Genomic DNA, 25452 nt, shown 5'->3' with positions numbered 1-25452 from the left:
TGTATTGAACACAATTTCCTATTTTGTGAAATATAATGATAGGCGGTATCAATTTATATAAAATTAGCATCGAACAATCGGGATTAAATCGTTAAAACTTGATACATTAAGTTTAAACCTGTGTAAGCAAGGTTAAGAATATAATAAAGGTTACTAATGCCACCAAATGACGGTTTGTGAACATAAACACTGAACGATATTTAAGTGGGCTGTAGTTTGCTTTATAATATAATTTTGAATCACATTTGGATTCCAGGTTCAAATTCATATCGAAGTTAAGAATTAAGGTTTTAAGTATTTTGTCGTCTGTTTTCCAAATAACCGTGTCCTAACTAATTTTATTTCCAGGCCTCTTGCTTATTCCCAAACTGGGCCGAACTAATTTTTAGCGAGGCTGTTTTCAGAGAAAACCCGAGCTATTGTCATAGCCATCTCGTCGTCCGCCGTCCGCCGTAGGCGTCGTGCTAAAACCTTAACATTGGCCATAACTTTTTAAATATTGAAGATAACAACTTGACATTTGGCATGCATGTGTATCTCATGGAGCTGCACATTTTGAGTGGTACAATTTCAAGGTGAACATCATCCTTCAAAGTCTAGGGTCGAAAAAACAAAGTCAAGGGAAGTAATAAGCTTTAAATGGACACAGTTATCTGACCTGCCCACGTATATATTTTTGTTAAATAAATCAAAGCGGCGCAGTAGGCGGCATTGCGTTTCTGACACACACATTGTGGTAAAAGGTCAAGGTCAAGGTCATCCTTTACGGTCTACGGTAAAAAATACAAATTTAAGGGAAGTAATAAGCTTTAAAGGGAGATAATTATTCAATATTGAACAATTAGCCACTTTATATATTTGGCATGCATGTGTACTTCATGGAGCTGCACATTTTGAGTGGCACATTTTCAAGTTTTTTTTTTGAGTGGTGAATCTACAGTCACGGTAGAAGCTTTTAATTATTTGCTTCTAAAAATAGAGATTTGTTACAGACAATTATTTTAAAGGGAAGTAATTTTTATAATTATAAATCTCATATTATATATTTCCTTACCAAGAATTGAAGTTCTTTTCTTTTCACAGTTACTGTACAGATTTATTATTTAGATTATGTATAACCTAAATGATTGATTTGTCAAAGGTTTTTTTAAATGGTATAATTATAATTTCGTTGATGTTCATTACATACCTGTGGACTTATGTCAACATTCATGATCAACTTTATGAAAAAGAAAAAAAAACTCTGGCTATGATCTCTTTGAAACCACAGACCTTGGTGGCCAGTGATGTCTTACATGGTCATCATTGACTGTGAGACCCACCCTCCGGTTCAATTGGACAAAATTCAAGGGAAGTAATAACCTTTAAAGGGAGATGATTTCTATACCTGCCAAATGATAAATATAAAAAAATTTCAATGCGGCGCAGTAGGGGGTATTGTGTTTCTGACAAACACATCTCTTGTTGGGTCACTAGGTCAAAGGTCAAGGTCACTGTGACCTCTAAAAAAATAATCTGACAAGCTTTCGCAGCCGTGCGTGGCACCCGTTATGCGGTGCTCTTGTTATAAATCATGTTGAAATCCCAAATTTCAACTTTTTTAAAAGCAAATAAAGTTAAACTTTTCCACCATTTGAAAAACATGCCAGTACCTGATAATTACAGACTAGCATTAAAACTTGGTTAACAATAAAACAAATACTTGTACTCACAAACAATTTAGACATGTTTTTGGCGGAAAAGAACGTTCACATTTACCGATTTTCTACTAAATAAATACTTTTTTTAAAAATTTAACCAAATCTACCCCGAGACTATGATACTTGCAACAAGCGACTGATTAGTGACTTAGTTTAAATCATCGTTCAAACACAAAGTCTGCCGGAAAAAATCCACGAAATCCGAAATATACGTCCTTTAGATAAGTGTGTACTTTTCTTGGTTTCAAATAGCAACACAAAGGCTTTCTTATAAATCGGCTTGATTCAAAACAGCTTTGTCTTTTGAGCGTCTCAAATGCACAGGCAATATTATATGTGGCGTCAAAAATGCCAATCTCGACTAATCTCATCGTACTGTCATGACAGGATTTCATGAAGCAGAGCTCATATGTATACAGTCAGCCAGTATAACTGAGTGAAAAGATAAACTTTATGCTTTTGCACCAATAGCATGTTTATAAACAATGTATGTTAAACAGTTATAATCTAAATCAAATTTATGAGTTTTGTTCATGGACGTTTTTTATTGTAGATGATGAATTCGACTCAAAAGGCCATATACTCGGAGTCTATGTTGACAAGAGGAATGTAACATATCACGGAATGTATGTTGTGTTTATGCTTGTCCATTAACAAAGTCACCAGTACATGCTAGTAGTGCAGTATGGCCGCTAACACACACCTGATCGGCGACAAGGAGACCAATAATTGGTTCAAAGCGTGCATAGGACTCAATTTTACGAAGGAAGGACTCACTAACTTTCTTTGCGCAGAATTACAGAAAGTGCACACCGTTGTTGGTAGAAGTTGTGGAAACTGCCCAATTGAAAACCTCATACAATGTCCGACAAACCCATATTGTAACAAAAGGAAACGGAATTATTTGCCTTTTCACAAATCACAGAAACCGCAGCCATGCCCAATATGTGATAATGTAAAACAAAATATCATATTACAACACAGATATGGTGGACCTTCCTGGAGGAACACTCGTGCGGAAAAGTGGGCACTTAATTATTGGGAAATAGGCAAATGCTACCTCCCTCCGGACGGATATAGCAGCATTTCCTCGGTCCAGGAATCGGACTTTAATGGTGTGATAAGCATCATGTTGAATTGCCTACTTTTCCAGACATGTCTCTCCCCCTTATGTTTATCACCTCCACCGCCTGATAAGCAATGTCTACTAGAAAAGGTAATACAAAGCACGAGTTAAGTGTTAAAACAGTAGTGTATCTATTTGTTTTACTCATATCTTAATGTGTTTGCGAACATTAAAGAGTATTTCATAAAAGCTGTTGCATATTTCATTAACTTCTATTGTATGACTTTCTAAATACTGCATTACCGCACACTTGTCATTTTAAGTATGTGTACATCAAAGCGAGTATTTACGATATTTATACTTGTTTTCAAAACTTATAAAACATCAAACACAAAAACAACAATTCAGAAAAAGTAGTACCATTGAATAAATTAAGTTTAATTAAATTGCAATTGTTTACGTAAAAAACTCCTTCATGTGCACAAGAATTGTTCTCTATTTGGAAATGCCCATTAGCTGACGCATCTTTGTTTATACGACACGTGTACGCGCTTTTGTTTGTAATAATATACGTGTCGGTATCGGCGTTAATTTTGCTGTATACAGTATACTGCAGTATACTTTATTTCATTGATGGTCCTTTATTTTTCCTTAACTTTATTAACATGCATAAATCATATTGATTAGCTTATAAGATTGTGAGGGAGAAATGTCGACATTAACATTCTACATACTCGCTTTAAAATTCGAATATAATACTTGTTTATTTATCATGATTTGTTTTTCTTAGGTCCGTCAGATTGGCCGAGATGTGCGACACACATCCGACTGCAAGGTTACAGATGCTGACTTGCAGGACTATTTCAAGACACTGTCTACGCTCCTGGCTGACCCACAATACTTACAACATGATCCTTCAGCCATCATAGCATGTACAAGACTTAGTGATGTAAGTTAAAGGGACCAGTTTATATATTTATAAATTTAGAATGGTTTGTAAAGTCTGTCAAACAGCAAAGATAGTGTAAATTATAAAACTATAATGCAATTAACAACGACACATAAGGCAAAATAAATGTTTTATAACATATCGTTGTTTTCCCAGAAATGGGTAGGCAATCAGTATTGCACTTTTCCGTCCGTACCTACATACGTGAGACCGCCCCGAAGCTCCTTCTCTTGAATTGATTTCGCATAATATTCACAACTGAATTACCTTAATGTGGAGATGATCGTACACAATTTGGCTGCAACATTAGTTTGGAGAATTATTGTGGTTTTTCTTGGTTTTCACTATTTACAATTATATATAACATATGCATACAATTTGTCTACTCTGATTGTCTTTAACTTCTTGGCCGATTTCGCTCAAACTTTCACAGCTTAATCATCTTAATGGGTGTTTGATCATAAAGGATGGAATTTTATCACATGCCATACCCTGTTTCCCATGTAATATAATCATTACATATACTTCTATCTTACACATGTGTAATATACTTTTTAAGCGTTTTCATTGGCTTAGTTTTCGTTTATTGACCAATCGAATTTTGTTATTTTTCTGAAATGACGTTGCAACGTCAAATGACGACAAGAAATGTAAACAATATTCGGGATTTATCATTTGCGTAAATATTTATTTAATTTGCTCACTTAAAAGCATGTGATAAGAAAGATCTGACACTCGTTGTCATATCATACCACATTTTATTAAACTCGTCTAGGAAATTCGTTAGTAAGCTCGCCAAAGGCTCGCTCACTAACAAAATTCCTGAACTCGTTTAATAAAATATGGTATGTTATAACAACTCGTGCCAGATCCTAAATTTATCCGCTGCACTTTTTATAATTATGATTGGCGTCGCACTGAAGTGCGGCGACTCGTATGTAATACGTTTTTTTCGCTTATGGGAGGAAAGTTATTTTACGGATCAATGTATATATTTTTGTTGTCAGAATATCTTGCACAGTGGTTATTTTTGTGTAACTTAGTGTAAATAAGTACTGCATTTATGCCTATTACATTTACTACAACATTTATTGCAAATAATGCAAAGCTAATTTTTTAATTAATAACTGATCACAGGGACTGGGCAATAATAAAAGATCACAGGGACTGGGCAAATACGCGAACCGGTGACACCTTCTGGTTTTGTATAAAACAAAACATAATCAAAATATATTTATCTTGTGGTTTTTCTAACAATAGCGCAGACTTTTGATGTTCGAGTTTTGGTTAACGCGTATTTTCTTCAATTTTACAAGACGACAGCGATTACACGGTGTATTGCTTTATTGATAACCGTTACACTACAGTCACTTATTCATATCTTAGTAAGAAGGTGATTTTTCAAGCCGTTCCGTAGTGTAGTGGTCACACGCTCGCTTCACATGTGAGAGGCCCAAGGTTCGAGCCCCAGTAGAATCAAACTATTTTATTTGTGTTTTATGTTTTTTGTTTTGATGTAGACATTTTTGTTTAAATAAATATGCTGTTTTATTGTAACCATTTTTATGCCCCCGGATCGAAAGATCGGGGGTATATTGTTTTTGGCCTGTCTGTCCGTCATTATGTCATTCTGTCATCAAAACTTTAAACTTACATTAAAGTTTTGCAATAACTTTTTAAATATTGAACATAGCAACTTCATATATGGCATGCATTTGTATCTCATGGAGCTGCACATTTTGAGTGGTGAAAGGTCAAGGTCATCTTTCAAGGTCAAAGGTAAAAAAATAAAAACTTTAACCTTACATGAAAGTTTTGCAATAACTCTTGAAATATTGAAGAAAGCAACTTGATATTTTGCATTGATGTGTATCTCATGGAGCTGCACATTTTGAGTGGTAAAAGGTCAAGGTCAAGGTCATCCATCAAGGTCAAAGGTAAGAAAATAAATAACCTTACATTCAAGTGTTGCAGTAACTTTTGCCATATTGAAGATATCAACTTGATATTTGGCATGCATGTGTATCTCATGGAGCTGCACATTTTGATTGGTGAAATGTCAAGGTCAAGGTCATCCTTTAAGGTCAAAGGTAAAAAAAGAAAAAAAAGCGGCGTATTAGGGGGCATTGTGTTTCTGACAAACACATTTTTGTTTGTTTTTATTATGCCCATGAAATATATGTGTGAGAGGTTGGGGCAGAGCTCGAGATAATTTTTTCAGCCGAGGGGTATTTCACTCATGAATTTTAAAATTGATGAGTAAAAATCAAAATCCGATAATTTGAAGGAGTATTTATGTTGAAAGGACCAGAATTAATAATAAATTGTACATGTAGTGTTAACTTGCTATTACAAGCAGTTTTGTACACAATAAAGCAATAACTTTTGTTTTATTTAATATACTGTCAATAATAGGGCGTACAATTTTTTCTGGTGTTACTAATGACAATGTCGACTTAATAAGGATCGACCATTTATAACTGGCTCGCCATTAATTTTTGTTTTATTTACATGACAATAAAACACAAACACATGCAGACGCTGCGGAACATGTCACAAAAAGAAAAGCGCTTTCGGGACAGGGACTGTCGGTCAGGGCGGCACAGATCGTGACGGTCATATGAAAAACAAGCAAGCAGCAAGTTTTCGCATTACATAATGATTCTAGTGGATTCATTGATTGCAAACCGGATTTTAATATATGTAACAGTTTAAACATGTGCTTAGTCACGTTATCTAAATGGTAAGCGGGTGGTATACGTCAAACTTGTTTATTATATATGTGTATTTCGTTTGCCATTTAAACAGTGCTTGAAGGAAAAAGGTTTTTCCATAGTGCCACACAAGAGATGAACTGATAGCAAAACTTATATGCTTGAAGTTGGGCGATTCGTTTTTTTTTCGAATGTGATATCAAATGTTTTCACCATTAGCGTATATCGATTCTCAACAATGCAGCGGAGGGTCCGTTGTGTCAACATCAGCCTTTATCGTGGGCCAAAATGAAATGATACCGTTCTGACTGAGGAGTAAATTAGGTCGGGAACCACATTCTGTCCATAGATGGTGATGTCACTACTTTTTTACTGGTGTGAACACAATGACGGGAACCAGTCATGATTACATGAACTTATATTCATGTATAAACGGCTAATACGCATTGAAATTGCACACGATGCGTAATCCGAATTTAGCCAGGAGTTTTTTACTTAACAAAATTTTAGGCCATGCGTATTTTCTTTTTTTTATGCGTATTTTACGCAAATACGCATCTTATCTGGACCTGGGGTTCGTTAACACATTAAAACGTTTACAGTGTTTTCATATCAATGAGTACTCAACCCCTACCGTAAATGAGCAACGTAAGAATAAGTTCAGAATAATCTCCCCTTGAAGTTGAGCAATATATGAAATTTATAGATTACGCTTACAAGAAGAAGCAGATTTTTAAAACCTACGCAGCTCTGTTCGATTAATGAAAACTGCACTCGGATGCCAGTAAGAAAGGAAACCAATGTTAATAGAATGAACTATGAAATAGTTGGGGGTTACAACACAAAATCATAGATAATGGTTATTTGGGGTTTTTAACACAACTTCATAGATAATGGTTATTAGGGGTTATAACATAAAATCTTTGATAATGGTTATACCAGTATCTTTTTCTATTTTGTTTAAAATAATCGGCCAATATATTAATATTTACAGCAGAAAAAAAATCGTTCCATGAAACTTCATTGAGTGCCTTTTATACTGAAATTCCCAACGCCCTTTGATGCTTTGCATCAATACTTATCTTGTACAATATATAAATGTTTGGATAATGCACACGCGCAAAGTTTCAAAAACAAAATGTTGGTTTGCTGTAAAAAATGGTGTATAAAGTTTTGTGGTAAAGAAACTGAGTCGAAGAGCCAGCTAACATGATCATCATTCAGCTATGAATGTATTAATATTAATTGTAAATCGTATAATTGATATAAACATGTAAAATAGAAAACGTAAAATAAAGTTGGAAAAAAAATAATGTAATAAATTGACGAGTATGTAGAAATTGAGGGAAAATTGACGAGGATAAAGAAATTGAAGCACAATTGTACAGTTTCATTACTAAACGTCATTTCTATAAAATCATACTAATTCGTATTTATAAGGTCACAGTTCACGAAACTTATTGGCATGGACTAAACAGTTATATTAAGTTAAAATAATGTTATGTTTCAATATGTTACAATATAAGATTGTGTTTTATAAAAGTATAAGTAATATTAAAGATATGACTTCACCAATGGCTCTGCAACTCGTGTAAAATAAACGTTACCATTCATGAAATGATACTACGATCTCTCAAGAACATAAACACATATCCATCAAACCGTATTATTTTCAACATGATTTGACATATTTAATATTTGTTTTGGGCAAAAACAACACAATATTTGTTTGGATTTGCATGCAGTTGCAGAATGATCGTATGTCCTTTGAAGAACTGGGCAAGCTGTTGAAAGAGGTCAATCAAACGCTCGAAGAAGCAAAAAAGACCGGCAAACGTTTTTCTGAGATGGCGGAAAAGACCTTGTCAAAACATCTGCAGAAATTGGATGCTACTAATCAGTTGGGGCTGATACGCCTTCAAAAGAAGACAACAGTTGGGGAACAACGCCTTCATAGCAAGACGAAAGTTGGGGAACATCGCCTTGAAAGAAAGACAACATTTGGGGCACAGAGAATTGAAAGCAAGACTCAGTATGGGGAACAACGCATCGAAAAAAAGACAAACGATGCGGATCAATGTATTGATAGCAAGGTACATGATGGAACACAACGCATCGAAATCAGTGTACAGCATGGCATTGAGCGCGTGCAACAGGCAGCAAGGAAAACTGCACAAGCAGACTACGAACGAGACGTAGCAGGTTCGTAAACAGGTTTTGTTTTGAACACCAGTTCGTCTCAATATAAGTAATCCATTTACAAATTATCATTTAAAAAACAAAGTGAACCCAATTAGGATTTAAATTAAGCCCAAAATCCATATATTTCGTGCATAAAATACGTGTTTAGTTACACAATTATTTGTACAGGAGTTGATTGAGCTACACTTCTGACCTGTTCGTCAGCGTTATGATCTGGTTTAGGTGTTTTGTTTGTAAAAAGTGTGTATGTATTTTATTCTCTTTGAACTTAAAATATGTCTAATACTAGGTCACTTAAAAGGCACATTACATTTCCTGCAATTAAATAGAATACTAACCATTTTAAGTTTGCATATTATGTATCAATTGATTTAAAATAATAATGAATATATAAGCTTTAGGAAATGTTTACATATAACTATTACATATTACTATATGAAACCATTCCGTAGGAGCTTTGGTTTTTTATGTTATTTAATTGACACAACATTGTATATAGTCCGCAGTATAACCCTAGAGGGGTTTATTTACGAAAAATGACTTTTTTCCGGCAATTTTCGATGGACATATTGTTAATGCTTTTAATCTGTACTGTTAACTGGTTTGCAGGCGTTGGTCAAATGCTAGGCTTAAGTTTAGTGTGCAACATCTATGCAGATAGTATATGTATTCTCCTCGTTGTCGTAGTCTGATGTCGGTGCGTAGACCTTGATGATGTTGATGTTGTGAGGTCAAGCTGAGATACAAATGAAGATGAGTCTTCTGAAGAATGGGATGCAACTGATGATGTTGTTAGCTACCTCCTTCCTAACGATGTAAGAAACCCGATGTTTGAAATTCTCTCCGATGATCCGTAACTTGTGTCGTTCGTCCGTTGATGTTTTTCCGAAGCCTTGCCACCTGGCCTCGGCTAGTAAGAACATTTCCAAGCGGTAGTGCTTCAGCTCATGCTTCAGTATGTGGATTTTTCCGCATGCAAGGAGTGTTCTTACGTTTCACGTGTGTATGATTGGTCCCTTCGCTGCCATCTTGATCGCTTGGTAAACTTTATTATCCTACTAATCGCATTCACCGTGGGGACTCACAGAGGAGTGCGCGATCATGGATATTCCAAGCCTCGACCGAGCCCGCTTTGTATTCTGTATTTTTGGTTTTTCATTTTCTTTCCGAGGGCTTGAATAAATCTTGGCGGCGCCAATTTTTGTCGAAGAACTTGCATATGCTCATAGAAAATTTGCTAGTCACCTCTTTTTGTTTCGTTCGTCAGCAGAAGCGGTTACCATGGTGTGGTTGTGTCAAGGTCTCGGAATCAGAAGTGAGATTTGAGTGTCAGGTGAGAATCAGGTGTACCAGCACTCTCTTGGGAGCTGCTGCAAAGCGAAAGAGTACTATCTCTACCCCGATGGGGTGTTAAAACTAACGTCTGCGTTCAAACATTGGGCATCCCTGTAACTACTTCACATATGTTGTAGACATTTAAAACGCATGTTAAACATACCAAAGCTGAAAACTCCGACGTGCCATTTAGCAAAGCGATGCCGTTTCTAATACTTCGAATTTTAGAGTTATGTTTATGCGTGCAAGTACCTTTTCTTGCAACAACAATGGGTAGTCCATTTGAACTGGATCTTTACAAATCATATCCATTTAAAACTACAAATATGTTTTGGAGTCTTCATTTTAGGAATTGTTCAAAGGCAATAACGCTTATGTTCATTTAAAACAGTACAGTTTAGTACATACGATTATGAGATTAAGGGATGCGTGCGACATAACTATATATGTTTTACTATACCATATACTCGATGGCAACTACCCAGTATCTTTCAGGTTACTGACCAATTCTTTTATATCTTATCTTTTACTTAGCAGGCTTATACATATTAAATTCCAATTCACGAGTATGCCTGTCTACTACTGGCAGCACTTTAAAACATCCTATGTTGCTTTTGAAGCATATTATAAATAAAAAAAATAATCACAGTAATTGCATATATCATAACAAGTGTACAGAATAAAGTCCCACAATTTCGTGTTCCCTTTAAATCGTCTCAGCAGATGTAACGCAATAAATAACTATCCGTCGTGTGTATGTATTGTAATGCTCATACAAAAGCAACAGAAACAGAAAAAGCCTCATACAAGCGAGTTCATCTTAAATGCGTCTCTTTAATTGATTCACGCATATTTTTTTATGACACAATGACCATATTTTAGATATGTAATATTAAACTCTCTTTATCAACTGTTATCAATAAACAATCGCTCTGAAAGATGTTCTTAATTATCCCCCGCCACAGGCGGAGGGATAAAGAATTGGCCCTGTCCGTCTGTCATAATTATTTTAGGTCTATATCTCAGAAACTATATAAGATGTGAACACGAAACTTCATAGGTGTATAGATATCAATGCGGCGAAATGTCATGTACAACAACCGTTATGGTATACATTTCTTTATTAAGAGTAATTGCCCTTTTGTACATTTTCAGGGCTATATCTCAGATATCATGCAGTAATTCATCATGAAACTTCATAGGTGTATTGATATTAAGGAGAAGTGCCATGCTTAAAAAACATAACCCTTCACTTTCTTAAATAAGAGTTTATGCCATTTGTTTTTTTTTGTGATTGCACTTTTCAGGGCTATATCTCAGATACGATACAACATGTCAACGTGAAGCTTCATGTGTGTGTAGAAATCCATGGAAAAAATTGCTTTGCACAAGAATAATAAACACAATTTATTAACGGGGGATATCAATTCAACGAATTTGCTTGTATATAATCAATTGATGAAAACATTTCCGTCTTTTTTTTTATAATCAGCAAGTTATAGATACCATGTTGAACAAGTACATCTCCAAACATACTAGTAATTAATTATGCAACGTTTGACGAACTTATGTTGTGAAGGAGTAAATAGGAAACAGAATTGCTGTTCTTAATTTAAGCTAAAACAGTTAATAGTAGATGAAGATGGATATAAGCACTATTTTACTTCAAACTTCACGGCATAACATAAGACTAATGTGGGAAAAAAACAGTTAAAAAAATCTCTAAAATGTTATTGTTTTTTCGTTTAGTAGTCTACTTAATGGACACGGCTAAATTAAAAAAAAACATGAAGACGGATGTATACTGATTGCTGTATTTGTTTAATTAGTTAAAGGGGCATTTTCGCGTTTTGGTAAATTGACAAAATAAAAAATGTTTCAAATTCGCAAATTGTCGTTGTAGGTATATTTGTGGGGAAACAGTAATACTGAACATTTACCATTCTCTAAAATATCAATTATATGCATCTTCTCACGATTTAAAAACCTGAACATTATAAAGCGTTGCAACGCGAAACTATTAAATTATTTGGAGAGTGCTGTTGTTGTCGTTATATTTTGTGATACAACGAGGACTGCTTATATAAGGTATAAAATATATCACTCATCGTATGAACACGAATGGCCGAGTGGTCAAAGCGATAGACTTTTACTTCAGCGGTCAGTGGTTCAAAATCAGTTGAGGGTTACTTTGTTCTGTTTTTAATTTTATTCTTGGTTTTACTGGAGCTTTTTAGATCCAATGTTTACATTTATCCACTAAAGCATTTTAATGACAAACTTCAATACATGTCAAAATCTGGGAAAAGACCCCTTTAAGTCTCTTCATGTATACCGTATAACAAAGCTTTATAGTTACATATTGAAATGTATATCACTTCAGTGGATGCATTTATTTACAGTATTTACAGCAAACTAGCAAACAAATTTGTTTATGGGTAGCATTATTGTTATTTTGATATAGATACGTGCTAATTTACAGTAGCGTCCTTTATGTAAATTATCTAACCAGTTGTTAAATGCTTTGACTGTAGCGAGCGACTTTTCCAGCAGCTGGAGTTTCACTTCTTTATATTTTGTTTGCGAGTTTCACTTTCGTGTTTCGCAATGAATTTAAATAGCGTACTTTTTTGATATTGATGTAAGGCATTGTTTTATTATCATTTCAGATTTTCGCCGTCGTTTAGTGGAACATTACAATGACACTTCGAGCAATGTGCCTATTTCAGTATTGGATCAGAGTCTTGATAAACGTATAACCGATATATATGCAACGCCGAAAATGCACCGTTTTGATATAGCAAGTGATGGGAAACGTGTTAAAAAGGAGCAAGTACTGACATACAAGGAACTCTTTTACACAGACGACACAAAGTCAAATCGACGTGTATACGTACAAGGCGAGCCCGGCAGCGGCAAGTCAACGTTTGCAGCCAAGTTAGTTCATGATTGGTGCGACGAAAATCGGCCTTCAACGGCAGCTCCCAACAAAAATGCATCGTTTGATGACGTGTTAATCATTCAAAATTTCCAGTTCATTTTTTTCCTCTCGTTGGGAGAATCAAGAGGTCAGACCGAAGTAACGCATATGATAAAGAAACAAATCATCGACACAATGTATTCTGAAGAAAAACGTGATGTCATGTACACTCTTTTACTCAAAATAATAGAGACGGAAACATGCCTTGTAATACGTGACGGTCTAGATGAATGGGTGGCTCCTGACGGTAGTAACCTTGCTGAACCTTCTATGGCGGGATTTCCAAAAGACAAGTGCGCGGTTCTTACAACTTCTCGACCATGGAAACTGGCTGATGAGCGTATCAAGAATTCACAGATCGACATCCTCGTAGAGATCGAGGGGATAAACGATCCATATACATTTAGTGAAAGAGTGCTGCGATGCATACTTGACAAGAGCAAAGATATTAAGACAACCGCGCGGGAAATAAGGAGCTTCATAGAGAAGCGTCGGCTTACCCCGTTATCAAATTCACCGATGTTGTACACACTTGTTATTTGCACGTGGGTGGACACTATGGTGGAGGAGGAACATTTGAACGGATCTTCATTGTGTGCATTGTATACTACTTTTCTTGAAAGCCTGTGTAAGAAGGCGAACGATACACCTGGCTTTTTTAACGATTTAAACCCTCCTCATGTGAAGTGTTTTTCAAGAACAAGTTACCTTCGGCCTATCATTCAAAACGTAGATGTCATTTCAAAAGCTGCTTTTCATCTTTTGTTTTCTCCTGAAAAGGAAAAGTCTATTGTATTCAACGATCAGGAATTGTCAAACTATCTTACACCATCTGAACAAGAGTTTGCTCTCAAAGCGGGACTGATATCAAAACGGAAAACCAAAAGAGCTTTTAATTCGTCCATCTCATTTATCCACAAAAGCATGCAGGAATTCCTGGCTGCTTATCATATTGCCCGTAATGCACATTTGATTGATGACGTCATTTCCGGATATCTGGGACGTCATTCGGATGCATATCGCGACATATCCCAGGTGTTCATATTCCTATGTGGACTGAACGTATCGGCTGCCAATACGCTATCTGGCATTATAAATGAACATCATAGTAAAATAATGGACGCACGTGGTGTTACATACCTTTCATGTGAACACACCTACAGTTCATTTGAACACGATGCTTTTCAAAGCATCATAGAGGCAGGATACAAAGAAGCTGTTTCAAATGACCAAACTGGCATTCTCCTCAGACTCAGTCACTTTGATATCGTTTGGAACAACTTAATGGGCATTAACAACATATGGAGAGAAAACAAGTCCAATGCCCTGTTTTTGGAAATAAGTGTACACGACGAAACGGATCGTGCAATACATAGTTCAGCGACACATAGCGAGCCAACATCGCAGGTTGAGTTTGACCTGTCATCGTGCCTAAATCTGAAATATTTGATACTTCGGGGAAGCGGCATACACATGCAAGGTAATATATAGAACAAAACAACATAGTAGGTTTTCGATCAAGTTTTTTATTTCTAAAAATTGAACAATCAATAAAAATAAAATTGAAATTTATATCAGAGTGTTTAGTTTTGTTATGCGATTAAAATCAATAGTTCATAAAGCTATTTTATACATGCATAATAACGTGCTATGTTCGGTATACATACAGTGGAAATAATAATAATATCCCGTATCACGTAAATGATGTCAAATGCATTTTCCTGAACTGGATCAATTACTTATTTCTTGGTTTGACCATTATTTTTCTGGAAATACACACCGTGCTTTTGAAACTTTTGATCATAGACACCATTGCGCTTGCATAATGATACTTTTAGAGATACGTGTTTTTACAACTTTTCGTGCAGTCTTTATTGCAGTTTGTGCCGTTATTTTAATGAGGTTTTCACAGATTTTGATATGTATCGAAATTTGATGTTGAATATTTTATTGATTAATGTAAACATTGGATCTAAAAAGCTTCAGTAAAAAAACAAGAATAAAATAAAAGAAAACAATATCCCTCAGCTGGAATCGAACCACTGACCCATGGAGTAAAATTCCAACTATTAGACCACTCGGCAATTCGTGATCATACAAAGAGTGTTGTATTCTATACTTTATATAAGCAACCCTCGTAGTTTCACAAAACATAACGATAACATGCATATTATGGATATTTGAAAGCATGGTAAATGTGCATAATTACTGTTTACTCACCAATATCATAACTACAACGAGAATTTGCGAATCGGATTGTTTTAAATTGTGTCAAATTACCAAAACTTGGCAAGGTCCCTTTAAGATTTAAAAATATATTATTAAAAATGTATGAATTTGATGCCAACATTTCACGTTGCGTGCAGTATTACCCTGTATATGAATGGCTGTTTACATCGAATTTTTGCCAAGAACACAGGCTAATTTAATTAAGTAATAATGATGGTTTTCACATAGCCATTAGCCGCATACAAACTGAAATTAATGCACAGGTTTAAATGCTTATGAAAAATAGTTTTAAAAAGTTATTTGAGCAAAGCACCACTTACCAGTGTGTCAACATCCATTAATATCAATTTGTGAACCCCATAGTCATTTGATCCTGCACCCTGGTACAACACTATTTGATCCGGAATTTAGAGTTACCTTATGCAAAAACATTCATGTATGTGATTAATATATAAATTCGCTGTTATTCCAACTACATGCATATTGGTTGTTGATGTCGAATTTCTTTTTTTTGTTAAAAAATAAGTTTGTGATTTAAAAGAAAACAAATATATACGTCGTTCCGGGAGTCATTTAAAACGTCAGTCTTTCCCGATTCTTGCAACAAATAGGACAAAGTGATACAGTTGGGTTTCGTAACTAGCAAGAATATTTGGAAATGTGGAGATTCTTATTTTATTTAAGGTAAATTAATGTAAAAATCGTTATTTTTTTCATACGAAAAGATTCAAAATTTCAGTTATCAGTGTAGATATATGTTCTACACGCGTAATTAACCGCCATAATAAAAGTAATTGCAATATATGATTCAAAATACAATAACATATTCATCTGATCTATTGGGATGTGTTATGATTAATTTATTTCGGATATACTCAATATATATCTATTAAGAATTTATTGTTCGATTAAGAGGTGTCCCTCAGCCTTAAATCAAAGTGTTATCTTTCATGTTGGGTACGATAAAATTCATATTGAGAGAACTTCTGTGATAAAACTACATAATTCAATCCGTCGGAACCCCCACCTTATAGTTGGAAATTAATTTGTCTTAGAAGAACTAACACACTTTATTGTTGTTTTTTTTTGTGTTAGCATTTACAGTAACTAGTGCGATATGTTAAAATTACCTCAGTTTACACTAGCGAAAAAACGGAACATTCTACGAATGAATTGCCTATTTATTAAACATGTGAATGACAGTAACTTCTACAAAGTATTGTGAGTGCATTTATAGTGGAAAGGTCGGAACGCAGTAACAACGTATCGTTTCAATAACTTAATAGCTGGTTTATTTAAATGTTATTACGAACCAAATAACGTCATTTAAAATGCTTATTGTGAAAAATATCAACGTAAGCAGTGGGCGCCTAACCCACCCATAATGACAAGGGACGTTTAAAAAAACATGTGCAGAGCCCGACATATTGCTAAAAATACGTCCGTTTGTATCATATGTAAGCTAGCGATGGAACAGGAAATAACATAAATGTGTTTCATATCCGTTACAAATGCACATTCACAGTTACTACTGCATAGTGTTAAAAATACTTAAGTTTCTTATAAGGTGTAAACTTTCGATGAAACATGTAATTATATTAATGGTTCCTACTTGTTAAAAATTGACGCTGGTCCTTTACTACCATTCGTTGACGCTTTGCATCTCTGAAAACGAATGAGCATAATACAATTACGGGCTTTTTTAATTGTTCCACTTGATCGGTGACGTTTTTCCTATGATTATTGGTATGAAACGGAATCTGGATTATGCCGACCTCCTAATTTAAGAAGTTGATGTGTGTTGGCCAAATTACAATGCGGGATTTTGTAATATCTTTCTTAATCTAGAATCGTACTTGTAATATCGTGTTCTCATTAAGAGCACGAAATCTCGACCGATGTAAATGCGAAAAGAAAGTAAAAACGATGCGAAACCGTGATATTTCATTTCGCAAATTTGCATTGGGTTTACTCGAGTTCATATCGTATTTAAGCAATATTTTGTCATACACAATCATTTAACATAATCGTGTGGGCTAAAATATATTCGAGGTATGGAAAATGCGATTACTGAATGCGAACAAAAGACGGAAGATCACAAGATTACGGTTTGTGGTTAATATAATACGATTCGAGATCGCGAGATACATTGCGCAACATTGATTTTTTTTGTTGCTGTTGGTTTGCCATTTTAAACTTTTGATAAATAAGGGCGAGATCGCAAAACGAATTTAAGAGAGCAGTCGACTTATTTTAATGCATGATCGTGTTCTTCATGTCAAGACCTCTATAGGTAATTACGCATTGTTGCATCGCTCAACCTTCATTTCATTTTATTACCGGTTCTTGTTCTTGTACTCTCGCGTACCAACAGAGGTTATTGAAAGTTAATATATGTTAGGGTGACAGTAAAGGTATTATTCAGCTCACCTTAGTATAACGTGCTCATAGTGAGCTATTGTACTTGCCTTTTGTCCGTCGTTCGTCCTGAGCCGTGCTTCATCCGTCGCCAATATTAGATTGTTCACACTTTTTGACAAAAACTTCACGAATCCTGGTCAATACGTTTGTCTCAAAAATATCTTGGCCGAGTTGGAAACTGGATCACTTGTAGGCAAACATTTGATCACTATGTCAAATTATACAAACGGCTTATAAACACTCTCGAAATCACATTTAAAGTCGAACCTTTATGAATCTTGGTAAGAACATTTGTTGTAATGACGTCTCCATTCAGTTTCAAAATGGTTTGTGTTTGTCGAACGAAAACATGGCCGACCGGGGGTTGGGCAATTTCATCAATTTGCTATTATTTATCAATGATACTCTAGAAGCCTGATTTTAGTCTTATTTTTTAAGATACTTGTTTAGAACATTTGTGTTATAGTATCTCTTCCGAGTGAAACAATTGTTTGGTCCCTTAGAAAACATGACCGCCAGGAAGCGATGCGGATTTCCGTATATGGTCATAGTGACACATTGTCGAAAGTAAACATATATCCGGATAAAATATTTCGAATGACATGTTAATTTCATGTCTTTTTTGAAGTGTTTAAACCAGTTGACAATATCTTATTGATTTTAGAAACACAACTTCCATGAACATAATTATTTCAAGAAAAGTCAATATATGATACTGCATGGTAAACTCGAACTTTGTATCCAAGAGAAGGTGTTTGAATTAATGAAGTGCAATGTTCTTAACTATCGTATATGCTGCTTTTTAATAACTAATGATTAATTGTTCCATTTGTGAATCGTGACTCATGAATTGTGGATATCATTGCCGATTGCTCAACGATCCATATATATTTCTGACCAGTTAATAATTTTCTTAAAATAAGTAATGAATTGATCTTAGAAGTCAAATGTATTACTTAATTAAATACATTTATAAATATAAGAAATAATCTTTAGATTATCATAATATTCTTAGGCCTGTTGGTCTTAGGGATGTGTGGGTTGTTAATTATATTTTGAGATGAATCTTTACAAAGAAAGATGCTACTAGTGTATTTGTTATAAATGTGTGAAAGGCTCTAAGAATGAACCAGAGATTATTAACCCTTTACCAAACACTAACAGGATTTTACGGGTTTGTAGCTGACAACTTTATAAATAATTGTGATAAAAGAAGAAATTGCTCAAGATGAGCAATTTCTCCTTTTATCACAATTATTTCTAACCTACCTGATCATTTCCTTCATATTCCATTACAATTTAATTGTCGTCTGCAACCTCTTTCAAATTGAGAAAGTCCAAACTGTGTCGTTTGGTAAAGGGTTAAGGCATTTTGATTCCTATGTGTCTTGTGCATCTGTTTCAAATCAAATGCGTAGATTTGATCTTCAGCATCTAAAATTATGTGAAATAGAAAGAACGCCAATATCTTTTGGAGAGATAAATGTACCTACGTTATAAGCAAAGGACCTGTGCAACAATTCCCGGGCTTTTTAGTCTGTTTAGTTAACACGGTAGTAACTTTTTCCATATATAAAAAAGCTCATCCTTCCAACTTTTAAGCGCCCAGTGGGACGAGGGATAGAAAAAGAAAGTCACATGCTTAAGTACAATTCAACCCATGCGCATTGCACGTTTTTTTCGCATAAAAAACAGTGGAGCGATACAGGGCCATCATGGCCCTCTTGTTTATGTTTCTATATTCTTTATTAGCCACCTATTTTTTTCAGATTCGTTTTTAAAGGGGCCTTTTCACAGAATTTGGCATGGCTTGAAGTTAAATGCTTTATATTGATAAATGTAAACATTGGATCTAAAAAGCTCCAGTAAAAAATGTAGACCGCATCAGGGCTCGAACCAGTGACCCCCGGAGTCCTGGAGTAAAAACCAATTAGACCGCTCGGTCATCCTGCCAAGTATATATGAAAGGCGTATTTTATACTTTATATAAGCAATCTTCGTAGTTTCACAAAATTAAACGACAACAACAGAACTCCAAATTATTCAATCGTTTCGTTTCATGTTGCAACGCTTTATAATTTTCAGGTTTTTAAAACGTCAAAAGATGCATATAATGGCTATATTAGACCATGGTTAATGTTCAGTATTACTGTTTTCCTCACAATATCATAACTAAAACGAAAATTTGCGATTCTGAAACAACTTTTTTTATTGTTGTAAATTTACTCAAACGTGAAAAGATACCTTTAATAAGAGCACGTTACTAATTATCACTCGTATCATATCTGGAAAGATTTTACTTGTAATTGCAGTTGTAATGTTTCAACTTATAGGAGACGTAATTTTTATGAAGCGTTTTTGATAAAACTGTATGGGTTTCTCCCTTAGATAATGAAATTTATTTGAAAATTATTTGTGTTGAATAAGTCGTTTGTAAACGCTAATCAACTATTTAAAACATTTAACAATTTAAAGTGTGTTGAACATGTTTAAAGACGGATATATGAGAACTATTTTTTATTTAAATAAAAGCATCAAAAGACAAGCATATACTGACAAAATGTTATATCCGTCCATGTTATCTACTTAATTATACATTGGCTAATACATAAATACCCAGATACATGATATTAAACATCAAAACAAAATCCTGAGCATCACAAATATTAGAGTAAAAATGTATAAACCGTGAACCACATGTTCTTTAAACGTGATTAACATGTTGAGGATTTGATATCTACGATTTTAGTCGATTACAATGTGATAAGAATCTATGCCAAGTATATTTCTTTTTTAAGTTTCAATATGTATTTATATTCAAATGTTAATCATAATTTTGAAGCGCTGATTGCATGTTTAAATTAGACACGTTTTTGCGCAGATTTATTGTGTAACCATCTTTCCAATGATTAATTATAAATCTTTTACTTTTGATGTCAGTTGAAATTGTACAATAAATAGGGGTCAAAATCGTTATAACGAGTTTGTTATACATCTATATTGGTGTCACCCTTGGATCATGCTATTTTATTAAAAACGAATATGTGTTGGATACTTCGTTTTCAAATACTGATCAAACAATTACAAGTATATACACGGGAAGGAAAATGTGATAAGAAATATAAACAAAAAGCATATAATACTTATGCACCGACTGAAAATGTAAAAGTATTAAGTAATACTTCCAAATGTATTGTATATTTGTATGGCAATAGGTTCAAACGTTTTAAATTTATCAAAATTATTACCCACGTTAACACTTGTTACCGTAGATAATATGTTAGAAACTGTTATAAATGTGAGTGAATGTTTACAGATTCGTCGAGTTCGGTGTCAACGACACTTCCGGTGTGTATTGTACTAAATAGCGCAAATCCAGCCCAGTGTGCATATTCTCTACCAGTCCTGCCTTGCATAGAATACATTGGATTGGATTTTATTACATGTTCGTCTACCTGGCTACGCAGTCTGTTCAGCACATTACTGACACTCGAGCAAAATGCTGTGTGTGAACTGACGAGGGTCTGTTGTCAAGATACAACATATATTAGTTACGCAAAATTATCGTGTTTTAAGAAAACATTAGAATACATAAGCGATCCTTATTTTAAAGAGTGCGACGGTCTATGGGAGGTTCTCCATGGTCTGAATATAAAGAGCCTTAGTCTGCAAATAAGTATAATAAATCCTGCAGACTTGATGTCCCAGTCACTAACATCACTCACTGATCTGGACACGCTTAGTATTAAAGTGGATGATGACAGTCCCGGTCTGTGGAAGGCTCTCCGTAGTCTGAATATCAAGAGTCTAAGTCTGAGTCTGAGTGGTGGGTATGGATATTTAAACGTAGAATATGCAGACTCGATATCCCAGTCACTTTTATCGCTCACTCATCTGGACACGCTTAGTATTGAAGTGGATTATTACAGTCCCGGTTTGTGGGAGGCTCTCGGTGACTCGATATCCCAGTCACTTTCATCGCTCACTCACACGCTTAGTATTAAAGTATATGACAGTTCCGGTCTGTGGGAGGCTCTCCATGGTCTGAACATCAAGAGTCTGATTCTGAGTGGTCGAGATGAAAGTTTATACGTACATAATGCAGACTCGATGTCCCAGTTACTTTCATCGCTCACTCAACTGGACACGCTTAGTATTAAAGTGGATGTCGACAGTCCCGATCTGTGGGAGGCTCTCCGTGGTCTGAATATCAAGAGCCTGAGTCTGAGTGGTGGATATGGAGATTTAAACGTAAATTATGCAGTCTCGATATCCCAGTCACTTTCATCGCTCACTCACACGCTTAGTATTAAAGTATGTGACAGTTCCGGTCTGTGCGAGGCTCTCCATGGTCTGAACATCAAGAGTCTGATTCTGAGTGGTCGAGATGAAAGTTTATACGTACATAATGCAGACTCGATGTCCCAGTTACTTTCATCGCTCACTCATATGGAAATTATTATTAAAGTGAATGATGACAGACCCGGTTTGTTGAAGGCTCTCCATGGTCTGAATATCAAGAGTCTGATTCTGATTGATCGGCACGGATATTTGAATGTTAAGCATGCAGAGACGATAGCACATTCACTGGCATCGCTTAAACAGCTTGAAAAGCTTTCAATATGTTTGCGGACACGTTTCGACATAAAGCTACCTCAATCATTGAAGTATTTAAATATCTACTGCGTGACATTGTCTTGTGGGCTCACTGTCTGCATGTTCTCGAACAGTAGAGAGTAAGCTGGAATTCGGTTGCGCTTCTTTCAACAATGTCCGTGTAAAACCAATTCCACCAGAGGAATACATTTCAATTCAACAAGAACTGGGGACTCTGAATCATGTTGCCGTGAAACGATTCCGAATATTACACCGGAGAAGTAAAACCAATATTTGTGAGTGTGACTCCGCATCTCCTTGGTCCGTACGTGGCATTGGTGGTCTCCAAGTCGTTAATACGGATGATGATAATGTTAACGATGTTGCATATAAAAGCTTCGTTCTCGCAATCGCCGCAATTATCAATGAAATCATTAATCGAAGTGCAATGCGACTTCTGATTACTCCATCCTATAACTCATGAATCTTCGATAAACGCGACTGAAACACGTGATAATAACGAGTACAATTGTATTCATTATGTCTCGAACATTTTAAATAAGAATGATTTATCTCTCTTGGATAGCATACATAGACAGTAGGCATTGTCAAACATTAATTTAACAAGTTTAAATAATCTTAAAATGTTTGTGATGTGTTATTGTCGTGTAAATGTTATAAGTGGAAACTGTTTGACGAAATGCATGCCAATTTTGTAAAAGTATTTAAAGTATACAAACACCATAAATTCCAACAGGTCAAGGTCATCACAGAGAGATGTGTGGATAAATTGTTCTCAAACAAATACATTAAAATACATTTTTATAGTGACTAAGTCATGGACTTTGTGAGTACAACATGTACATGAATGTTAGGTGCTTCAAGTGATGAAGTGAAACATTGGAAATATTGTGATTGAAAAGAGTAGATTGAAGGTGTGGATTTTTTATTTTTTTTACAATAGATGAACGACTGTTGAAATTTTTCAAAATATATTATTTTGAGAAAACCCCTGAATACCTGGGTTTACCTGTGCTTACCTGGATTATAGTCCGAGGCAGAATAAAAGCTGAATAAAAGCTATATTATCAATACAATGAAAACTTGCTGAAAACTAAATGTTCTTCTTAATTATCTCAATTATCTCCATCTTGCCTTTCAACAAGAGTAGCTTTAACAATGAGTGAAAATACAATAAAAGGCCAGACAAAATTGACTTTCACGGGGACAAAACCTCAAACAAAGCAGGCTACTAAGAAATCACGCCCTGACAGTGAGACAAGTAATTCAAGCATGGATGAGCTACATACTATCCAAACACAGCTGCAAAATATGACAGAGGGAATTACCAGTTTGAGGGATGAGCTCAAGAGTATGCTTAAAAAAGAAGAGATAGAAGAATTAATTACCAGCACAATAACAACAATTATGGCCAAAATTGAAGAGAACATGAACAATAAGATAGAGCACATAGTTAGTTCAAAGATTAATGAAATGCAATCAAAAATCGACTCCCTAGAGTTTGACAATACAAACCTAAAAGAAAAAATACAAAAAATAGAAGACACCACAACCTCTGAAAATAAATCACTACAAGAACAAGTAAATAAAGCATATGAGCTGAGCAAATTTGCACATCAAAAAGCAAATTATAATGAGCAATACTCCAGGAAGAATAATATTAAGATATTGAACATTCAAGAAAATAGAAACGAATCAGAAGAATCACTAGCAAAAACAGTAACATCAACCCTGAAGACCCATACTGGGGTAGACCTACTGCTGACTGATATAGTGGCGATCCATCGTATCCCCACAAAGCGGGGAAAAACCCGTCCAGTCCTTATTAAACTGAAAAACAACTCTGCGAAGTCAACCATTATGCGAAAGAGGACCCCCATGAAGAACAATGGCTACCAACTGGTGGATGACGTCACTAAGCCCAACCAGGGGCTTATCAGTAGGCTTCACCTACACCCGGACATAAGTAGTGCCTGGTACTTTAACGGTTCTGTATATGGTCAAACTGTTGCTGATGAGCGCATCAAATTTGACATTTATGACAACGTGAACAATGTTATTGAAGAATTCAGGCGCTTCAGAAGAACGGGAGTGAGTGGACGTTAAAGACATCATTACTACCATGTATGGACCCCATGTCACTGAAACATGGTATGATTTTAATAAAATAGTTCACGCTTCTGTATGTTACACAATTCTCTGTAATTCAAAAAACATTTGTAAATATATTCTATTATTTACTGTAATTATACCCTATAATTAACTAATAACGTTTGTTGATTTTTTTCTTTTAAACAATGCTTGATATATAACAGAAATGCACTTCTCGATACATTATTCTATGTAAGTATACTTTGTAAACAAATTAGCAATGAAAGAGACTATAAAAACAGCATATACATGTCAATCTTCAAACCAGACTATACATTCTCTAGTGGGCGATAGAGAATGATTTACATATATCAGAAATGCACTTTTCGATACATGATTCGATATAAGTGAACCGGTAAACAAATAAGTAATTAAAAAGTCTATAAAAAGAAATATAAATGTCAAACTGTAAAACAGACTATAAATCAAATAGTATTGTTAGCATGTAGTCATTCACCTTGATAAATTGGATTACTTAAACCATCACAAACCGCTAGTGAGACTATAGTCCTTATCTTATTTAAATGAAGTCAACATGTGTTTAGAATATGCAAATTTGCAAAAAAGTAACGTATAAACCTTTTCTGAAATAATAAAAACAAATAAATTCTTTCTTTAATTGAATGTTTCTGTTAAAAACGCTGATGTTTATTTGTCAATCCTTATATGTCATTGCTGTACATATCATACTCTTATTTGTTTTTCAAACAGAGTGGTCATTGTCTTAACTTAGTGTGCTTGTTAATGCATGTTTTTATTATTAAAAACGCACAATGACTGTAATGTTAGCTGTGCGGCTGAATATTATAAAAAAATGAAATATCTATACTATTTTTGTTTAAACAATTAATCTGCTAAAACTGCCTGTGTAAGCCATGTTTTATGATTAAGCTTGCACTATTACTGTAATGTTGGCTGTGCGGCTAAATATTATCAAAAATGAAATATGTATATTATTTTTATTTAAACAATTAATCTACTAAAACTGCCTGTGTAAGCCACTATGACTGTAATGTTGGCTGTGCGGCTGAATATTATTAAAAAAATGAAATATCTAAGCCACTATGACTGTAATGTTGGCTGTGCGG

The 25452-nt window shown here is 34.8% G+C and overlaps 1 protein-coding gene across 1 annotated transcript; it reads left to right on the top strand.

Annotated features, from left to right (window-relative positions):
* Window positions 1-2257: 2257 nt before the first annotated feature.
* LOC127863515 (uncharacterized) lies at window positions 2258-24319 on the top strand. Its single transcript, XM_052403058.1, has 6 exons — window positions 2258-2916; window positions 3557-3715; window positions 8175-8631; window positions 12636-14426; window positions 20913-22137; window positions 23863-24319. The coding sequence occupies exons 1-6, from the start codon at window positions 2386-2388 to the stop codon at window positions 24317-24319; spliced, it is 4620 nt and encodes a 1539-aa protein (XP_052259018.1). The 5' UTR covers window positions 2258-2385.
* Window positions 24320-25452: the final 1133 nt, after the last annotated feature.

This window comes from Dreissena polymorpha, unplaced genomic scaffold (genome assembly GCF_020536995.1).
Source record: "Dreissena polymorpha isolate Duluth1 unplaced genomic scaffold, UMN_Dpol_1.0 chrUn012, whole genome shotgun sequence".
Classification (NCBI taxonomy): domain Eukaryota; kingdom Metazoa; phylum Mollusca; class Bivalvia; order Myida; family Dreissenidae; genus Dreissena; species Dreissena polymorpha.
Note: the sequence above shows the minus strand (reverse complement) of the source record. Positions and strands in the feature narration are given on the sequence as shown.

Coding starts and splice junctions, on each gene's coding strand:
- LOC127863515 (XM_052403058.1), top strand. CDS start 2,386: ATGGCCGCTAACACACACCTGATCGGCGACAAGGAGACCAATAATTGG. Junction 2,917..3,556: donor AGCAATGTCTACTAGAAAAG/GTAATACAAAGC, acceptor TGTTTTTCTTAG/GTCCGTCAGATTGGCCGAGA. Junction 3,716..8,174: donor CATGTACAAGACTTAGTGAT/GTAAGTTAAAGG, acceptor ATTTGCATGCAG/TTGCAGAATGATCGTATGTC.